The sequence below is a fragment of the Agelaius phoeniceus genome, chromosome 6 (assembly GCF_051311805.1).
Source record: "Agelaius phoeniceus isolate bAgePho1 chromosome 6, bAgePho1.hap1, whole genome shotgun sequence".
Classification (NCBI taxonomy): Eukaryota; Metazoa; Chordata; class Aves; order Passeriformes; family Icteridae; genus Agelaius; species Agelaius phoeniceus.
In genome coordinates this window covers 32,024,513-32,045,315 of record NC_135270.1, presented here as the reverse complement: position 1 = coordinate 32,045,315, position 20,803 = coordinate 32,024,513, and the positions used below count along the sequence as shown (strand labels likewise).

At 42.5% G+C, this 20,803-nt stretch overlaps 1 protein-coding gene across 1 annotated transcript; it reads left to right on the top strand.

Annotated features, from left to right (window-relative positions):
* The first annotated feature begins 5,859 nt into the window (after positions 1-5,859).
* On the top strand, positions 5,860-19,912 carry THBS1 (thrombospondin 1). The gene is made up of 22 exons (XM_054634824.2): positions 5,860-6,116; positions 6,280-6,374; positions 7,092-7,669; positions 8,155-8,230; positions 8,479-8,675; positions 8,848-8,973; positions 10,514-10,607; positions 10,958-11,131; positions 11,503-11,679; positions 11,991-12,164; positions 12,339-12,466; positions 12,583-12,735; positions 13,225-13,443; positions 13,920-14,027; positions 14,411-14,570; positions 14,963-15,081; positions 16,740-16,974; positions 17,356-17,583; positions 17,787-18,058; positions 18,518-18,615; positions 18,726-18,865; positions 19,490-19,912. Exons 2-22 carry the CDS (start codon positions 6,305-6,307, stop codon positions 19,495-19,497), a joined length of 3,534 nt encoding a protein of 1,177 aa, XP_054490799.2. The 5' UTR covers positions 5,860-6,116; positions 6,280-6,304; the 3' UTR covers positions 19,498-19,912.
* Positions 19,913-20,803: the final 891 nt, after the last annotated feature.

Here is a 20,803-nt window from a genome sequence, read left to right as displayed (position 1 = left end):
AGATATAATGCTATATGTGATTTGAATTTAGAAAGCATGAGTCACAGCAGGCTGCACTTCTGTCATGGATTAACCCAGCAGGCACCTTAACACCACACAACACTCACTACCCCATCAGTGGGATGGGGTAGAGAAGCAGAAGAAAAACAAATAAAATCTGTGGGTTAAGATAAAGGCTAAAAGGACAGAAAAAGAAAAATAATAACAATAACACTGCTATTTGTTATTACTGTTATAATATAGAATTAACATATACAATGATGCCCAATGTAATTGCTCACCCCTCACTGATGGTGATGCCCAGCCAATTCCCAAGCAGTGAGACACCATTCCCATGCCAATTCCCCAGTTTTATCATACAGCATGATGCCATAGTGTGGACCATTCCTCTGACCAGTTAGTGTCAGCTGTCCTGGCTGTATCCCTTTCCAGCTTCTTGTGCCCCCCAGACTACTAGCTGGTAGAGTGGGGTGAGAAGCTGAAAAGTCCTTGGCTCAATATAAGCACTACCTAGCAACAACTAAAACAGCAGTGCGTTATCAACATTATTCTCATCCTAATTCCAAAACACAGTGCTGCACCAGCTAATAGGAAGAAAATTAACTCTATCCCGGACAAAATCAGGATAACTTCTAATAAAGCCATGTAAGAACCTGGTTCTGAAAAATTTTTTACTGTGTAACCTGGTCAATAGGGCTAATGATGTATCTAAAATCTACAGGAATAGGAAAGGCTTTGCAGTATTCAATACAACTTTTATGACCTCTGGGATAAAGAAAAGGCTAGACATAATATGTACCCATACTTTCTATGCACTTTTCACCTCATGTATGTACATTATGTGGCTTGCAGTTCCACTAAGTAGCAGACTGCTTGGGAGTTTCAGCTGGGGCGTGTCAAGGAGTCTTAGTCATAAATTTCATAGATCATTTTATTTGCTCAAAATAATCTCTTGGCAAGACATCTTACTTCCCTGCCCCCAAGGCATTGTTGTAATAAAAGCCTGAAAATAACTATACCAGGCAATTTTGTTATTCAGTCTCCTTCTTCAACATGAAATGGAATCTCTTCCAGTCTGTGTTCTTCCTAATGTGCTGCTGCATCAAACTGTGTAGAAACTTGTGCAGAATAAGGGAATGACTAAATGCCACTATTCTGTATTTTACAGCTGAGTTGTGAAGTTCATCCTTTGTCTAATCTTGTTAACTCTAGACCAAGTTCATAAGACAGACTGTAATATAGATAGATTGCAAGAACAGTTTTTGTGCAAGTAGAAAAAAAGCAGAGAACTACACATATTGCCATAACACAGAGAGGACATTGGAAATTACCAACCAGGCTTTCTATTTTATATTTCTCTGTCCCTTCTAGACATTCCATTTTAAGCAACTGGCCTTTAAGAAACTCCAGGCACACCACTTCCTAGCACAAAGTTAATCTTCCCTCTCATGAGTACATTACTGTTTATTCATCAATTCTCTTAGTTATTTTAAACACATATCTTTCAAGTTGTGTAATGACAGAACAGTCCTTTTTTAATATACAAGTTATTTGTTTTTTCTACCACATGACTGCCAGCAACACCCAGCTATGTATTGCACAGATCTTTCAATGCCTTTTTTCCTGATGATTTGAAGATATTATGCAATATTAAGTAATTAACAGCATTTTTAGGAGTGTTCTATCGGATCTGCAAATAATTGATTGCTTCTGCCTAATTAAAAGAAGGAAAGAAGAGGGTAAAGGTTTGTATATGATATGGTATTTTGCTCAAGTGAGGTTTCATGTTGTGGCAAAACGTGTATGTTCTGTCTTGCACATAATCAATCCTGCCTGATTGTGTAATATGAAGTTAATGGAGACAGGAGATGCTCTGGTAGGTGAACAAAAAATTAAATCTCTTTTTTACTTTATCTGTGATTATGTTGTGAAGAATATAAGCTCTGCAGCTGCCTGTTTACAACTCACAAAAACATAGTGGGACACAGATTGCTAACGGATGTAAATGAACAGCTTTCTTTCACTTCAGAGGATCAAAAGTCCCAGTATAAATGTACAAACATGTACTTATGGTCACCTCTGCTGAATAAAACATCTGAAAACGCAGGTCCACAAGTATGTCCACAAGAATTCTAATGAAAACCAAGGAAACTCTACCATGTGCTTGAATTTGAATACATGCTCTAATGATTCACTGACTAGAAATACTTCACTGAGGCAGAGACTAGATGCCTATATCTACGGTTACTTTTCTTCTGCTACTTACAAAGGAAGTACATGAAAAAGCCTTTTGATACAGAATACTAGGGTTTTCCTCTTTATGCCTTCACAGACAAAAGAAACCAACTTGGTTTCAGTTTCAGGAATAGAGTTCAGGGGTATTTTTTGGTACATGATTCAAATTCTAAATATTTCTTTAAAAGAAATGCTTTGTCCTTCTAGGGGAAAAAAAAGGCTTAAAAATTACTGAATGGCTTCACTTTTTCTGATGAAAAAAATGCTACTGGCATTTCATTGCCAGTATATTTATTGCTAGGTTGCATATGCAACCCTGCAAGAAAATTTATCAGTTAATCCCTTTAAAGTATATTCTTCTCTTTAAATTGTAGTACATTTTGCAAACCCCCAGATCTGACTCTTAGTAAACAAATGTGCTGCACACCCACAACAATTTATAAGAAATTAAAACATTTCTGTTTTTTAAGGGGTAAGAGCCCAGCTCAATGAGTTAGCTATCAGTTAATCAGACATTGCAATTCCCCACACTTTTTTTGTTATGGGAAAAAGTCTAATTTTGATGGAAGAACTTCAAAAACAACAACAACAAAAAAAAAAAAAAAAAAAAAAAAAAAAAAAAAAAAAGCCCAATCTGCCTTGTGCATGCAGGCAGATTGCAGCTGTGATTAACACACAGAATATGCCTGCAAAAAAAAAGAACACCAATAAGAAAGGTATTCTTGTCAAGACCATATGCAATGCACCAAAGTATTTTTTTACTCCAAATTATGTAGAATGACTCTTTCACAGACATGGCACAGATTTGCCCAACAGCAATGTCCTGGATTCCACCCCAAAGGGAAAGGGTTACGTCCTGCAGTAAATCTGCACTCTTCCCCTTGGTAGGCAACCATTAGCTTCTTTACTGTCAGGACAATAAACATCAACAGAGGGCAGCCCATAGAAAGTCATAAATTGTGAGATCCTTCTCATCTGACTTTACCCACTGTCCTAGTTTCAGCCAGGACAGGGTTAATTTTTTACAATAGCCAGAAGGAGGGGTGGCCAGGCCCTAATGTTATTCAATACCATCTCACATCAATTTCCAGGGACTGGATTCCCTTCAGAGGGAGAAATTGTGGTGGGCAAAACGCTCCAGTATTGCTTTACTTTCCCTCTGTCATGAGCAAGTACACCTTCCACTAGACCGAGTTCCTCAGATCCCCATCCAGCCTGGCCTTACAGAGATGGAATAAAGAATTTCATCCCAGTATTTAATCTAAATCTACTCTCTTTCAGTGTGAGGGCACTACCCCTTTTCCCACCCCTACATGCCCTTGTAAAAAGTTCCTCTCCAGCTCTCCTGTAGGCTCCCTTCAGGTAGTGAAAGGCCACAATAAAGTCAATTCACAGCCTTCTATAGGCTGAACAATCCCAATTCTTTAAGTCTTTCCTTGTGGGAGAGGTGGTCTATCCCTCTCATCAACTTGGTAGCCTCCTCTGGAGTCACTCCAGCAGCTCCATGTCCTTCCTGTGCTGGCACCCAGAGCTGATGCAGCCTTGCAGGTGGGGTTTCAGCAGAGCAGAGGGGCAGAATCCCCTCCCTGGCCCTGCTGCCCACGCTGCTCTGGATGCAGCCCAGGACACGTTTGGCTCTCTGGGCTGGCAGTGCCCATGGCTGGGTCATGTTCAGCCTCTCAGCCACCAGCACCCCCAAGTCCTTCTGGGCAGGGCTGCTCTGGGTCTACTCATCCCCAGCCTGTGCTGATATTGGGGATTGCCTGACCTGGGTGCAGCACCCTGCACTTGGCCTTGTTTAATCTCATGAGATTTCCATGAACTGGTTCATGAGCTTGTCCCAGTCCATGTGGATGATATTCCATCCTTCAGGTGTGTCAGCTGCACCACTCAGCTTGGTGTCATCTGCAAACTTGATGATCCCTTCACCTATGTAATTGAGAAAGACATTAAATAGAACTGGTCCCAGTACAGACCCCTGAGGGACTCATGTCCATCGGGATTCTGAGCCCTTAACCACCACCCACTGGATGTGACCATCCAACCAATTCCTTATTCAGCAAACAGTTAACAGATAAGCTGTTCTTTTTTGTACCATTATACATCCAGAAGTGAAATCCTCTGTGATATATGATACAGCATTCACTATGCTCTTCAGCTTTATGCTGAGAATACTGACTGCAAGAAGGGGGAAAAACGATCTCAACTAGCATAAAATATTAAACCTATCCAGGTTACAGCAGTCCATGTATCTCGCATGCTCTCTTTCTTGCTGATATTTTAGGATTTTTTTACTGACACAGCTCTCATCATCACCATCATTTCTCTTCTCTCTCAGTTATTTTGAGATAGTTGAGGTTTTTTTGCTATGAATCACTGTACAGTAAAGAGGCCTACTTCAGATGGTATACTCTAAGTTAAAAGGGCAGACAATAATTTTGGCTTTGCCCTAATATACACAATTCTCCAGCTATCTCATTCTTTGGGTCAAGAATTTCCCAGACCATTTCCTAGGATAATCCGTAGTGCAGTAATTCCTTCTCATACATTAGCCAGCACAATTGTCTGATGCATTTTACACTGTTCAGAGTTCAGCTCAGTCACTGCTCACTCCAATTTTCCCTCACCACACACGCAATTGCCTGACTAGGTCCTTCTCGTTCACTGACACTCCACTTTCCACAGTAGCACATGCCAAGCATACAAAGGCCAGGGAATGCAGAGGAATTAACCATTTTTGGAATTCGATTACTTCAAAGCTGTTTCACACGCTCAAGTCACTTCCAGTCATTCAGAATGTGACATGACAGATGGAACCTACCTTTTAACCTTTAGATTTCCTGTTACCTGGAATTCATATTACGTGGGAAATTCCTAGCTCAAGTAGTGCTAGTCATTTTGTTCATTAAACAAAGCTGCTATGGGAGAGTCTCAGCTGCACTACAGTGATAGTCATCTCATTCCTAAGGCCACGTTGTTTGAGGGTCATCCCCACACACTTTCCCCCAGTGACAAGGAGTGGAAAGGAGACAGCAGGTCCCTGCAGATTCAGCCTGCCGTCCTCTGTCCTCTCGGCCCCTCTCAGGGCCCGGCTCTACAAAGGCTAGGCAGGAAGGGCTAACGAGAATTCACGTTATTGCCCTTTTGTGAACCTAGTGTCCTGTGTGCTGTGTATTGGAACCAGTGGGCAGGCAGAGAAGGTCTCATTAAGTGAATTGCGTTAATTAAGTGGAGGATGCTTTCACCAGCTCTCAGGACAGCCGGAGGCAGCGGCGTCTGGGCGCACCTCTCCTGCAGGGCCCCGCCAGGTGCCCCCCCTGCGGCCGGGGCCGGAGAGCGGGGCTGGGACGCCGAGCGGGCGGCGGGACAGGCGGGTGCCAGGCAGGGTTCACGGCCGCCTGAGGGAACAAGGGCTCCCGGCGGCCTCGCCCGGCTCCCGCTGCCGGCGGGGAAGGCGATGGGAGCCGGGCGGCGCCTGGGGCCGCGGGCAGCGCAGGAGGCCCCGAGGGAGCAGCGCCCCCTCGCGGCGCGGCGCGGCCGGGCGGCGGCGGCTCCGCGTCCGCCCGCTCCCCCGGCCCGCGGGGCGCGCCCGCCCCCGCCCCCCGGCCCCTGCGGAAAGTTGTCCCTGGCCCCGGAGCCACCCGGTTCCCGCCTCCCGCTTCCTGCCCCGCCGCCGCCGATTGGCCCGCCGTGCGCCCAGGAATGCGAGCCATCCCTTTATAGCCGGGCGCGGCGGCCGGCGCCCGCAGAGTCCCGGCAGCGCCGCTACAGCTGCCCGCTGGTGCTCGCCCTCCCGCGCCGGGACAGTCGGGGCCGCCCGCGGATATTGGTCGCCGGTACCCAGAGACCGGCGCTGACTGCCCGGATCGCTCTTCCCGCAGGTGAGTGCTGAAGCGGCTCCCGCCGCGCTCGCTGTCCCGTCCCAGGGCGGCCGGGGACACCTGTCCCGTCCCCGCTGCGCAGCCTCCCTGCCTGCGGGAGCCTCGCTGGCGCCGGCCGTGGGTGCGACGGCAGCGCGGTGACCTTCCCCGTGTGTGTCCCCAGGCTGCTTCAGAGACAGACCTTTGCCATGGGGCCAGCGACTGCTCTCTGCCTCCTTCTCCTCGTGCTCGGCGGAGCAGAGACCAAGCGCACTGCAGGTAAGGCCAGCTCTGTGCTACCGGGGGCAAAAATAAAAAACTTTGGTGCCTGTGTTGATGAAGTTGTGCTCGGTGGTAAAGAGTTCCAAAGCTCTCAGTGAACAAAAATGTTTTAACTTGAGCATCAGCTAGTTGGGAACAGGAAACTTCTCTCTGGTGTGGAATTTGTGTAGCCTTCAGAAATGGGAACGCAGAGTCTCCAGAACTCGAGCATGAAGCTTGTCTACCTCTGTGCTGAGCAGAGGGAAGGAGGAATATGGTGTAGGAACTGCCTGAAGAAGGAATGGGGTAGTAGGCTGCCGTCTTGGTGACATAGAGAAGCTGCTACTGTGCTACTGTCACTCAGCTAGATTATCCAAACTCACTTTGACATGTCCTAGCATAGGAATATTGCCGACCGGGCTTTGCTGTCTATTTCTGTGCTGCTAGAGTGTAATGAGGTGCCAGAATGGCTGCTACCTTTGTGTGTCAGTCAGCGGGTACCTGGCACTCCTGTGCCGCCGACTGGCTCCTGTACAAGAATGCACATGTAGTGCTGCACAGCAGCTCCTGGTGGGACTGCTGCACCATCAGAGCTACTGTCTGTGCTCTGATGTGAGGCACTGTGCCTTGCACGATGTGCACCAGGAGCCAAAATGTTAAGTAGTCCTGGGAGATTTACACCTACTCAGCCTCTTGTCCTTTTCTCATGGTGCTTATCCTGATCTCTCCCTGCAGAGTCCAGGAATGATGATAACAGCGTCTTCGATCTCTTTGAACTCATTGGCTTCATGAAGAAGGGAGCTGGGCGCCGGGCCCCCGGGGTGTACCTGGTGAAGGGACCAGAATCCTCCAGCCCTGCTTACCGCATTGAAGATGCCAGTCGCATCCCTGCTGTCCCTGACTCGAAGTTCCAAGACTTATTAGATGCCATCCATGCTGAGAAGGGTTTCATTCTCCTGGCCACTCTCCGGCAAGCCAAGAAGAGCAGAGGCACACTGCTCTCTGTGGAACAGAAAGATGGCTCTGGTCATGTCTTCAGTCTAGTATCAAATGGGAAGGCAGGCTCCCTGGACCTGAGCCTTTCTGCTGATGGCAAGCAGCAGTTAGTGTCAGTAGAGGATGTCTTGCTAGCTACAGGACACTGGAAGAATATCACCCTGTTTGTGCAGGAGGACCGAGCTCAGCTCTATGTGGGGTGTGAGAAAATGGAGAACGCTGAGCTGGACATGCCCATCCAGAACATCTTTACTAGGGACCTCGCCAGCAGTGCTAGACTGCGTATTGCCAAAGGGGGAGTCAATGACAACTTCCAGGTAAGACTTTCACTTATGTTTTTGCCTAGAATTTTCAGTCATCTGTTTTGAAGGTGAATTACCTACTCAATGAGCCTAAACAGCAACAAAGAACTCTAAAGCTGCTAAAGTTTACTAATGGAGTTTGAAGGGTAAAGCATTAGATTTGCAGGGATGGAACTTTCTGCAGCAATAAGAAGGCACTGAAGCTTCCAGACAGGTAGTTGCAGCTTCATTGCTTAGCTTCTTAAATGAGATTCAGAAATCCATGGGTTTTTTCCTTCCTGCCTGGAGAGTCGCCAAGTCCTTATGCTCAAGGATAAGACCGTTAGGAAGCAGGGCTGGTTCTCATTAAGGAGAATAGAGCAATATGTTTCACTTTTCCGTCTGTCTGTCGTAAAATTGCTCTGTAAGATCTTGCATGACCTTCAGTCTCTCCAAGTGCAAGTGGTACTTCTTTCCTTTGCAGTTGCTGCAAGTAGCTGTAATTCTTCCTCTGTCCACAGGGTCTGCTGCAGAATGTGCGGTTTGTGTTTGGAACAACTCTGGAAACTATCCTGCGGAACAAAGGCTGCTCCAGCTGTAAGTTTACAATCTTCTGAGTCCAATGACCTATTAAAAATAAGATTTCTCATTACGTTAGAAAGACAAGTTGAAACAGAACTCAGAAGTAATGCTGACATGCAAATCCACATTGCATAAGAAATAAGATTATATTTCTGCAGGCACCCTAATGAATCTGGTGGCAGCTGTTTAGCAGGTGTTAGCCTGGAATGATAAATGCATATGGTATAAAATGCATTTACTTCACGTCTGTTTTTTTCTCTTAGCCACTAGTGCAATCATTACTTTGGACAACCCCATCAATGGTTCCAGCCCAGCTATCCGCACTAATTACATTGGCCATAAAACAAAGGACATCCAAGCAGTCTGTGGATTTTCCTGTGATGAACTAACAAATATGTTTGTGGAACTGCAAGGGCTACGGTCCATGGTTACAACACTTCAAGACAGAGTCCGAAAAGTGGTAAGTGATGGTCAGCTTCATGGTACCTTTCATTAACTAGCACTTAGTGAATTAATTATAACCTGACTTTTGAGAGCCTATGTAAACAGCAAAATATTTGCTTTGACTTTTGTGAAAAAGGGTATTTCTGTAATAAATCCTAAATGTCTTCTTTTTGCTTCTCACCCCCAAGACTGAAGAAAATGAAATCATTGCCAAAGTAGTCCAGATCACTCCTGGAGCGTGTATTCATAATGGAGTCTTGCACAAAAATAAAGAGGAGTGGACTATTGACAGCTGCACTGAATGTACTTGCCAGGTAAGATTCCTCATGTTCAAAAATCACCTGAATATAAACTCATAAGCTGGAATTAACAGATATTTCTAAACTGCATTGTTTGTTAGAAAGAGTGAATCTTACACAGAACTGAGCTTACTAGAAAAGCATTAGAATTACTCAGTTTATTTCATTCTACTGGATCTCTGATACAGAGGCAGCTTCCATACCTTGTCTCAACAGCAGTATTCTAGAAAATTATATGAAACTCTGAAATTATATGTATCACTCTGATACGGCCATTAATGGTTTTAGTTCCTTAATTTGGGGAATGCTTGTATTCTTTACATAAGTCCATCAGTAAACTAAAAGTCATTATCAACACAACAAATGTATGGTACTATCAGCTTTTCTAGATCTACATTCTGTCCTCACTGAACCTCCTGCTGACTTAGTAGAAAAAGATATTCTAGTACTCAGTAAAGGCACTTAAACTTGTGTTTTCTTTATGTAGAAAATGCTTCTAGGTGTGTCCTTTTAGCTTTTGCAGATTATATGGAACAGCAATACCTTTTGGATTTCAGTTTAGCTGTTTAAATCCCTGGATTCACCTGGAAAGATACTTAACCTTTGTGTTTCACTTCTGCTGAATGTTGTAAACATACACAAAATGTACAGTTTCAGAATTTCTTTAAATTATTTGCCTGTTCCATTTAAGTATACCTTAGCAAACACATTTTAGGATACCAGTCTACCAAACAGTGGGTTAATAAGTATGCCACTCTTTAGAAACTAAAAATCAAGTATTTGTATGTGTGCAATACAAGGCAACTCAAATTCTGTGTCTGCTTCTTTAGCTCACTGTGTCTTTTGTCTTGCAGTCAGCAAATGGTACTGTAACTTTTGCATTTGCCTTGTTCCTGCCAATCTGTTTACTCAATGTTAGCTGCAATTGCCTTAATCTAGTAATTTGCTTGGGGAGATTAAAATAATTATCATGAGAGCATTCTTCTGACCAAACTGCTACCTTTAAGAGGCAAAACTACGGAGTGCCCTTTAGCTCCTGTTGAGATTGGGGGTGGGTGTTCTTACCCTGCCTGTTTGGCTTGCAGATCAAAAACCTCTAATTATAAGTTATAGATTGCACAGCACTTGAGCAGAGTCCACTAAACTCATTTTATCTTTACCATATAATCAGCTTAAATCCATATTAACTGAAAAGAATGTTGGCCTCTCATTCTTTCTTAATTTCTTTGAAATCTGACCTTGTACTTTGGGTATCACATAGTAGTCATTTACTTGAGCCAGCATCTGCTAGCTACTACTGATAAACTTCTGCAGAAGCAAAATATTTCTGCTTTTGACTAAAAAATAATAGGTGAGAATGGAAACAAGATGAAGTTTGACTGAAAATACCTGGGACTACCCCTTATTTTGTATTTTAGCTCTAAATACAAGGGTTTCTGCTTTAGATATGCTACTGAGTCTTAAAGTTCTTCAGAAAAGGTTCCTATTATTTACCCAGACTCCAGACATTGTTTAAATTCTGCTTGGTAACTGTAAATCTCACAATTCATTATAGAACTCTGCCACTATATGCCGGAAAGTGTCCTGTCCTCTCATGCCTTGTTCCAATGCCACCGTGCCTGATGGGGAGTGCTGCCCTCGGTGCTGGCGTAAGTACTTACTACTTTCAGAGTCCTGTAGCAGTTGTTCATCTCTAACTAGACCCATGCTGCTCTGCAGTATACCAGAACTGGATATCCAAGGGGAACCTTGTGCTTCTGAAGTAGGTTAATCTGATGTGTCTTGGAGGCTGATCACTTACGTGATACATGTTCAGATATTTCCTACAATATGTAACATACGGAAATGTTTGAGTTCATGGCCTTTATCTTACACAAAGAAGGAAGATGAATGTGGCTTCTGAGGACAGTGGTGTCCTTTTTTGCAGAGAGAGGGGTGGGAGAAAAGGTATGGGAAAGCATCTACCTGGAGTCTTACTCAGAGCTGTATCTCTCTGCAGCTAGCGACTACGCAGACGATGGATGGTCTCCTTGGTCTGAATGGACCTCGTGTTCTGTGACCTGTGGTAATGGGATTCAGCAGAGAGGCCGATCCTGTGACAGTCTCAACAACCGCTGTGAAGGCTCCTCTGTACAGACTAGGACTTGCCACCTTCAAGAGTGTGATAAGAGATGTAAGTACTTAATCTGCTCATGCTGGTAGTAAAACAGAGGCTGCTTTTATTGGCTCAATGTTAAAAGCAAGGATTACCATGTAGCTGTGCCACTGGCATGGATCCTTGGCTTCTAGCTTTAAGGACTTGTTAATACAAGGTGGAGGGGAGCAGATAGTTAATGCAGTAAACAGGCATGTTTGGGCACTGCTCCCAGGATGAAATGTGATGCCAGTCTAGGTATGAAATTTCCCTAGTTGCAAAACTTGATCTGTGACAGTCAGGAGGCTATCCATTCCACATGGAGTCTTTGGTCCTGGTACTGGCTATGTTCTAGGTGCTGTACAGCTGAAGTCTTCAGAAATTATGAGTAACAGAAATCTCTCTTGTAGTTAAACAGGATGGTGGCTGGAGTCACTGGTCGCCATGGTCATCATGTTCTGTCACTTGTGGCACGGGCATCATTACTAGAATTCGTCTTTGCAACTCTCCAGTACCACAGCTGAATGGCAAACCCTGTGAGGGTGAAGCAAGAGAAAACAAAGCCTGCCAGAAAGATCCTTGCCCAAGTAAGTGTGTCCTAGTGGTAACTAGTAATTGGTAGCTTAGTGAACATCCTGAGTAGTTACTTAGTAAGATTGTTCTAGTATTCTTCTTTCTTCTCTCTTTAAACTTAGAGGTGTGCTATATGAAACCTCGCAGGTTAATTTCAGATGAAACTATTTTTATGCCTCTTCCATGGAGTCCATTTATTCTGTCATTTATGTCAGAACAATGTCTGACCTACTCTCCCTACAAAAGTAAAGTCCTCAGTCAGGTAGAAACTCGTTGTAGCAATGAATTAAAGCTATACATGTTTTCTATCTTCTCCTCCCTTTAGTTAATGGCAACTGGGGACCATGGTCTCCATGGGATGCTTGCACAGTGACATGTGGAGGAGGACTTCAGAAGCGAAGCCGTCTCTGCAATAATCCCGAGCCTCAGTATGGTGGGAAGACTTGTGTAGGTGAAGCTAGAGGAACTCAGGTCTGCAACAAACAGGACTGTCCAATTGGTGAGTATCCATTTGCCCATAAACATCTGAAGGTTGTTGATAATCTTGAAAATACCAGTGTAAGGTCTGCAAACCTCAAGTGCTAGAGCTTTAGACCAGGATATCAGCCAAATACAGTACTGTAGCAGCATGGTAAAGCGTCCTTTATCATAACATCTCCTGCTTGTTTCACAGATGGGTGTCTGTCTAATCCCTGCTTTGCAGGGGCTACATGCACCAGTGCCCCTGATGGTTCCTGGAAATGTGGGGCCTGTCCTGCTGGCTACCATGGTGATGGTATTCACTGCCAAGACATTGATGAGGTAAGAAGACAGTAGTTTTCTCCTTGAAAGGGAACGAAAGAAAACTGAAAGGGAGGACAGAATCACTGTTTTATAATGCTAACTGTTGTTCTCCTTTATCTCGAACTCAATTTCAGTGCAAAGAGGTTCCTGATGCCTGCTTTGTGTTCAACGGAGTGCACAGGTGTGAGAATACTGAACCTGGGTACAACTGTCTGCCTTGCCCACCACGTTTCACTGGAACACAGCCATTTGGTCGCAGTGTTGAGGATGCCATGAGTAACAAACAGGTATTGTCAATTTGAGAATTGTTCTGAGTTACAAAATCTCACAAAGTTTCTAAAAACCAGAAAACACCTATATGTTTTTGGCAAAAAAGGCTTGGAGCATTTAATAAAACACCATCTTCTGTGGTTCAGAACAGAAGAAGCATTGATTAATTTATTTTGAAGATCAAAATGAGTTTTAAATATCATTATCCTCCTCAGCCATGCAGGGGTCAGAGGTTACACATAATTTTATGAGTAACTCAGGAGTATTCACTAATGATACAAAAGTATGTGCCTCATATCTTAGTGCTTGGTTCCATTTAATAATACATAAGGTTTGAACAAGAAAAATAATTAGTACTAAGGCTGGTACTGGAGTTGAGGACTGGAAGAAAGCCATGTATGAAGCTTTTTTTTGCCTGATTGATTAGGATGTATTTGAATCTTTGGGGGAAAAGTGAGGGATAAAACAATGTTTTCAGTGGGTTTAAGTTCTTTGTGGTCTTCTAGGTCTGCAAGCCACGTAATCCATGCACAGATGGAACACATGACTGCAACAAGAATGCCAAATGCAATTACCTTGGCCACTTTAGTGACCCCATGTACCGCTGTGAGTGTAAACCAGGCTATGCTGGCAATGGCATCATCTGTGGAGAAGATACGGACTTGGATGGATGGCCAAATGAGAACCTGGTTTGTGTTGCCAATGCTACTTACCACTGTAAAAAAGTAAGTTTATCCTCTTTTACCATCTGCCATTCTAACAGCCTAAGCTGTTAAACTATTCTCTCTGCAGATAACCTAGGGATAGAGGAGGTGTAGGGATACCATTGTCAAGGCATTGCTGGGAGGTTCTTGCTGTTGGTGTATTGCTTTATATATTCTTGTGATATGGGAAAAAATGAAGCCTGATTGTTGTAAATGTTCTAGGAAGATTCTAATTTCGGTCATACCTATATCAGTTTTGTTCTGATAGCAATCTCCAAGGGAAGAGCAGCAGGGTAAGATTCTCAAAAACAGCCCAATCTTTATTTTAAAAATTACTTATCGCTGTAATGACTAGTTTAAATTGAGAAAATTACAGTAAGGCTACTCCTACCTGACTGAGGTGTTACAATTTTGCCTAATTATTGGATTTTACCTGCTCAAATCCATATTGTAATAATACCAGGAGTGAACATCTCTGTGCACTTCTTTCTTTGTAGGATAACTGCCCTAATCTGCCTAATTCAGGGCAGGAAGACTATGATAAGGATGGGATTGGTGATGCCTGTGACAGTGATGATGATGATGATGGCATTCCTGATGACCGGGTAAGAAACAGAAAAGAACAGCCTTTGAGAATGTGGTTTTCCCACTCCCCCTCCCAAAGCTGGGGTATAGCTTCTAACCTTAATCTTAAGAGAGGACCATAGGAAATTGCTGGCAATGACAGCTATCCTAGAAACCCTAGATATGCATAACTGTGCAGACAAACTTTCTGCAGCTGTTTGAGCTTTGGAAGTGATTTCCATTTTTCAATCAGCCATTCATACACACATGCCAGCAACAGGGTGTTTTGAGATAGTAGCATCTGAGTTTTAACTGTTTCCCCAGCTTTCATTTCTTCTTTCATATAGCAGTACAAGCATAAGCAGAATCTGGTTAAAGCTTTAATTTGATTCATTTTAAAACTTGACTTTTCTCATTTTTGCAGGACAACTGTCCATTCATCTACAACCCACAGCAGTATGACTATGACAGGGATGATGTTGGTGACCGCTGTGACAACTGTCCCTACAATCACAACCCTGATCAAACTGACACTGACAACAATGGAGAAGGAGATGCATGTGCAATAGATATTGATGGAGATGGTAGGTGGCTTCTGATCACTCCTTTAGATGGTTTTCTAATCAGCCATAAATCAAATGAACACAATGTAATCCTGATTTCCTACCAAATTTCATCCCTGAGCACACAAAAGTTCCCTTGTGGTGGTTTCAGGACATGAAGGCTACTGAAGGAACAGTTAGGGCTAACGGAAATTCACTCTGGAATATACGGATTTTGGCACAATTCAATTCTAGCTCCACTCTCCCAAGGCAATAGGAGCAGAAGTCTGTGACAGAGCTAGTGATGAGTCACATTTCAAAGCTTTCAAATGCTGCTCAAAATGCTTTAAAAAAGGTATCAAGAAGTGTGTGGTGGCTTTATACAGTCCTTTGCAGCATGTAGATGTCTGATTTTCATTCATGAACTTTTACAGGGGTGCTTAATGAAAGGGACAACTGTCAGTATGTCTACAATGTAGACCAGAGGGATACAGACTTGGATGGTGTTGGAGATCAGTGTGATAACTGTCCACTGGAACACAACCCTGACCAGGTAAGGGATTTGAATTATATATAAGTAGAGGACTGATGTGCTAGAAAATACAGCATGTTGTGTGTTGTAGAAAATAATTGAACAGGTTACACCTGAAATTTGACTTGTCACAAATCATTCTTACTACTTTCCAATTTGGTGCCTTTATCAAATAGCATGCCCTCAGAGTCTGAACAGTAGCTGTAGTGAAGATCTGTGAGACTGCTGCATGTGCTTGTCACCTAAACATTTCTTAGGTTTGTCAGTTCTGGTGATCCTCACAGTGAGAATATGAAATACTTTGGGAACATTGTGTGAAATGTGTGTAGTGGAACTACTCTCTTCATAGCTGTAGGGCTGTGTTCAGTTAGACATAAAGCTGTTCTTTAAACTTTGTCCCTAAACTTGAAGCCAACTGCATTTCAGAAGATAATTTTTTGAGCAGAAAGTAGAAGGCAGCACAAGTTGCTTTTCTCTAAGAAAAAGGCATATTCTGACACTTCTAAAATTCACCTTCATAAAAATCCAGGGGGATCCAGACTCTCAGACAACTTACTGATTCAAAAACTGAAGGCAGAAGTAGATTAAGCCAGTGGCATCCTGTCAGTCAAAAGACTAAGTTTAATAGCTTCAGGGACACAACTGGAATGTTTGAAGGGCTAGAAAAGCAGTTGCAAATTAGTGGAATGTAGTGTAGTGTGGCCATGTAGCCTAAAAGCAGTGTTACTTGAAGGATTTAAACAGATAATATAAAATGTCTTAGTCATTGTCACTTGCTTTACTATTTCCCCACTTGAGGGAGGGAATTGCTTGAAGATCCTTTGAAGCAGCTGCTTTCGGGAGGATCCTTTCTCTTGTGACTTTGAATTTTAAGACTCTAATGGCTTTCCAAACACTGTCCTAATCAAGTTCTAGAAGTAGAGATATTAGATTTCAAGTGCCAGAATTAGTAGCTAATCCAACAGTGTATGGTATGCCTTCTGTCTACACCAGGGTCACCCACCTGTGCTCACAAGACTACTAGGCTAAATGTGAGGCAACCTCAGGGATGACAGGATTGTTTTTCTTAGTTCGGGAGCTGATTATGCAAATGACTGTCTAAAATATGTGATCAGCAAGCACTAACTAACTAGTTAGTTAATGCAGTCTGTCACCAGCATGGGAACAATTGTCTTGACTGATGAATCAGGGGGCATGAAGAGCATTTATGATAGAGAAATTTGAGCTATGGTGTAGAGGATGTAACACTAAACATTGGTACACTGTTTAATGTTACAGTCTCTACTGACTAAGTACAGAGTAGTCCAACCCTGAATTGGCCTTTGAAACCACATTGCTGCTGCCAGGGAAGGTAGGAGATAAAGCACCCTGCATCCAGTATGGTAGACTAGTGACAGAAGAGACATGTGACAAAGGCACAAGATAGCTGATGATCACACTGCTTTCTGATGCTGTGAATTCAAATTAAAACCAGAACAAGACTAAAGTAGCATAAAACCAGTTAGCACAGGCAGTTTTAAGTGTGTATGAATCCACCCACTATATCCATCTTAGCTCTTGATAAAGCTAGCAGAAATCCTGATTAATTCTATGTTTTAAGACTCCTATTTTAGATACCTCTATCTCAGCCTTCTTTAAGTGGCCTTTTAAAATGTTTTGGTTTTTTTCTCCTCTGATAGGAAGACACTGATTCTGACCTCATAGGTGATCAGTGTGACAACAACCAGGACATAGATGAAGATGGTCATCAAAATAACCTTGATAACTGCCCCTATGTGCCCAATGCCAATCAAGCTGACCATGACAAGGATGGAAAAGGTGATGCCTGTGACCATGATGATGACAATGATGGTATCCCTGATGACAAAGACAACTGCAGACTGGTTGCCAACCCAGATCAAGCTGATTCTGATGGTAAGAGCCAGTATCGTAATGACATTTTACGAGGTTTTTTTCAATAGTTTGATGGTATTTTTTTCACACTATTTAATGTTGGACAAAACTAAGTAATAAAAAACCAGAATGTCTGTACCAGAAAAAAAACCAGAATGTTGTTATAGTGCTTCTCAGGAGTAAAGATCAATGTAAAAATGACCACATATCCAACTTACTCCTAAGTCACTATCAGGCTGGAGTGAAAGGGCATTTATACAGTTGCTGCTGTGGCTTCTGTCATGTGTCTGCCAAGTACCTGGGCAGTCAGAGGTCTGCAAGTCAGGCTTCAACTCCCAAGCTGTACGACTCAGAAACAAACAGTGGTGGTAATTAAACAGTAAAATTACTTTTGTCCTACAGGTGATGGACGTGGGGATGCTTGCAAAGATGACTTTGACCAAGATAGTGTGCCAGACATTGATGATATCTGCCCTGAAAATGTGGAAATTAGTGAGACTGACTTCCGAAAATTCCAGATGATTCCCCTGGATCCCAAAGGAACATCCCAAAATGATCCAAACTGGGTTGTTCGTCACCAGGGTAAAGAACTGGTTCAGACAGTCAACTGTGACCCTGGCCTTGCAGTCGGTAAGGGGAAAAATTTAACAGGCACTGTTGTTTGGGGTGGTTTGATTTTTGTTTGTTTGTTTGTTAGTGAGGGTGAGGGGTGGTTTTGTTGTTTTTATTAGTTAGGGTGGGGGAGAGGAAGAGGACCTAAGTAACTATTAAGGAGTTATTTAAGAATTGTAAAAAAGTAGCTCCTAAAACTTTATTCTTTGATGTCCCCATAGGTTTTGATGAATTCAATGCTGTGGACTTCAGTGGTACCTTCTTTATCAATACAGAAAGGGATGATGATTATGCTGGCTTTGTATTTGGCTACCAATCTAGCAGTCGTTTCTATGTTGTCATGTGGAAGCAGATCACCCAGTCTTACTGGGATTCCACACCAACCAAAGCTCAAGGCTATTCAGGTCTCTCCATCAAAGTTGTGAATTCCACCACTGGTCCAGGAGAACACCTTCGTAATGCTCTGTGGCACACAGGAAACACTCCTGGCCAGGTAAGAGTGGCACTTACTACATGCTGAAGTACTCTTAATGTGATAACATGAGCACTTCAGTGTAATAACATACTCTTCTGCATAAGGCAGGCTGTTCTTCCAGAAAACTAGACACTTAGAGGGGGCCTGCACATGCTGATCATGTAGGCTTCTTGCCAAATACCAATAACTTCATAATTTTTCCTAATCAAGTAAAATATTCTATACAATTAACAAGATTGCTTGCTGCAGACAGACTTCCCCGCAGCAGTGAATCAATTTGTTAGTGGAATAGCTGTAGCTTCCCATTTACATATTTTAAAAGTAAATTTGAATGCAGTTGATTTCTATTATTTCTATCTTTAGGCTACTACAGAGCCTAATGACTTATTTGCAGCCTTTAATAGTAAGACACCTTCATGTCAAAATAACTGCTGTGTTATCTCTGGCCTTTGGTTGATGAAAAACCTTCTTTCACAGGTGAGAACTTTGTGGCATGATCCTCGTCACATAGGCTGGAAAGACTTCACTGCATACAGATGGCGACTTAGCCATAGACCAAAGACTGGCTACATCAGGTGAGTATCATACTTTTATCTGAAGTAAATATCACAGGAAAAGTGGATGTCTGTGAAAATAAGCCTCACAGGACCTTGTCAAAGATGGCTGAGCTGTTGTCTCTTTGTAGGGTTGTAATGTATGAAGGGAAGAAAATCATGGCAGACTCAGGACCAATCTACGATAAAACCTATGCTGGTGGTCGGCTAGGATTATTTGTCTTCTCTCAAGAAATGGTGTTCTTCTCAGACCTTAAATATGAATGCAGAGGTAAGGATGACATTGCATTTAAGAGATCCTATATAAATGAATTGGTTCGAGAACATAAGACGTAAGAGCCAAGAGAGAAAGTTGAACTGTGATCTTTTGTGGTTCAGGTTCAAATGAGTTCTGCAGGCAGGAGCAGGACACCTTGATAAACTCTCCACAGTTAAAATTTTAAATATGTAAAATCTAAGTATATTTCTATTGTGTTATTTCAAAGTATCAGAAATTCCTGTTGAGTTTCAGAAATGAAATACATTTTGACTCTTCTTTGAAGTGCTGATTTGAATGAATGAGCACATCTGACAAAATCTAAGGTAGAAATGCAATATATTGCTCTGAGCAAGTAAAAAGCTGATTTGCTTAAAAGTAAGCAAAGTAGAAGGTTGTCCATATATTGCAGTCTTGAAGTTTAGTGGAAGTAAGTGCATACAACTAGTTCCAGCTGTCTTAGTCTTCTGAAATTGTCACTTCATTATGTAATAGTTACATAGATTAGATTATGAAGTCTAACTCAAGGAAGTACCTAATTTCAGTTTTCTCTACAGATGTCTCTGGGCATTAATGACTAGGATATAATCATGCATAATACACAGAAATATTTAAATATACATTTTCCTTTTTTCACAGATTCGTAATCACAAGATTGTTGGATTCAGAGACTATTGAAAAATGCTGGTAATTGCACCTTTTGAAACGTTTAGCCTTACAAATCCTGGGACCATTATATTATTCCTTCCTTTCTTCTTTCTGCATAAATGTGGACTCGAAACACATGACCTGCCTCAAGAGAATGCTTTTGAGAGAATGAAAGTGAGAACATACTTGGTATCTGACCTCTGCTGAAGTGGAAGGAAACAAACGTGTCTTGCAAATGAGAATTGTCGTCACTGAACAAGCACACTTCTTTCAGTAGGAAAGACATTTGTTTGCTGTTTATCACAGTGCAGTGTCACTGCCTCTCTAACTGGAGGTCCCATGGAGTAGCATTTTGTAAAAGAACATCTTTGGATGTGCTGTGGACTACTTAAACTGAAGACCTTTCATTGTGTGGGGAAGAGGGAGTTTGGGTGGGAGGGGGAACTCTAGGTCTTTCTTTATGGGGTAGAGACTTTTTTTAAGGAAGGCTGTGCTACTTTGGTTTACATCCATTTAACTTGGAGAAATTGTTTTCTATGTCATACCTTTCAGATAAAAAAATACCCTTACTCTGTTTTTGGTGAGCTAGATCAGCTGCTGTACTACACAGGACAAAACAGATATCCTAAAACAGATTTTTGTCATGGCAGGAGAGAAAGAGGATAAAAAACTGGTACACTGGATCACACCAGCTTTGGGAGAACTGGGATTTATGATTAGATTCTGTTTTTGCCTGATCTAGATGCTGGCCTTGCTTACCTTCAAATGTGTTCCTTCAGATATGGTGCCAGAAAGCACCACCATCTCAGCTAGACTGTGCTGTCCTTCAGGAAACCAGCACATGCTTCACTTTTTATGGTTAAAGAGGCACAAAAATCATGTAATGAAAACATTCCTTTTCTACATGCCATAAATGTTTTAAACCCCTCGCTTCTTTAGAGGGGAAGAAAAGGGGCCTGTAGATAAAATTGTAAAATATTTATTTTTGCCTATTCTTGATGTTATAATGACTGAGGGATTATTGATAAAAACAACAAGAAATGCGTCAAGACTATCCACCTAATCATTGTTACAAGTCTTCATGACTGTAAGATTGTAAATACAGATTATTTATTGTCTCTGTTCTATACTGAAACTAGAAAGGGTTTAGTTGAGAAAAAAAGTCTTGTCTGGAGCGGATAGTGGTGATGTATTTGTTACAAAGAGCAATTTTCCCATAAAGGCTTTGAGGCACAAGGAAGAGTGAGGGTGTGGGCAATGGGATGTTTGTTTTTCTCAGTCTGAGCTCAATGTTGGCTTTTCCTT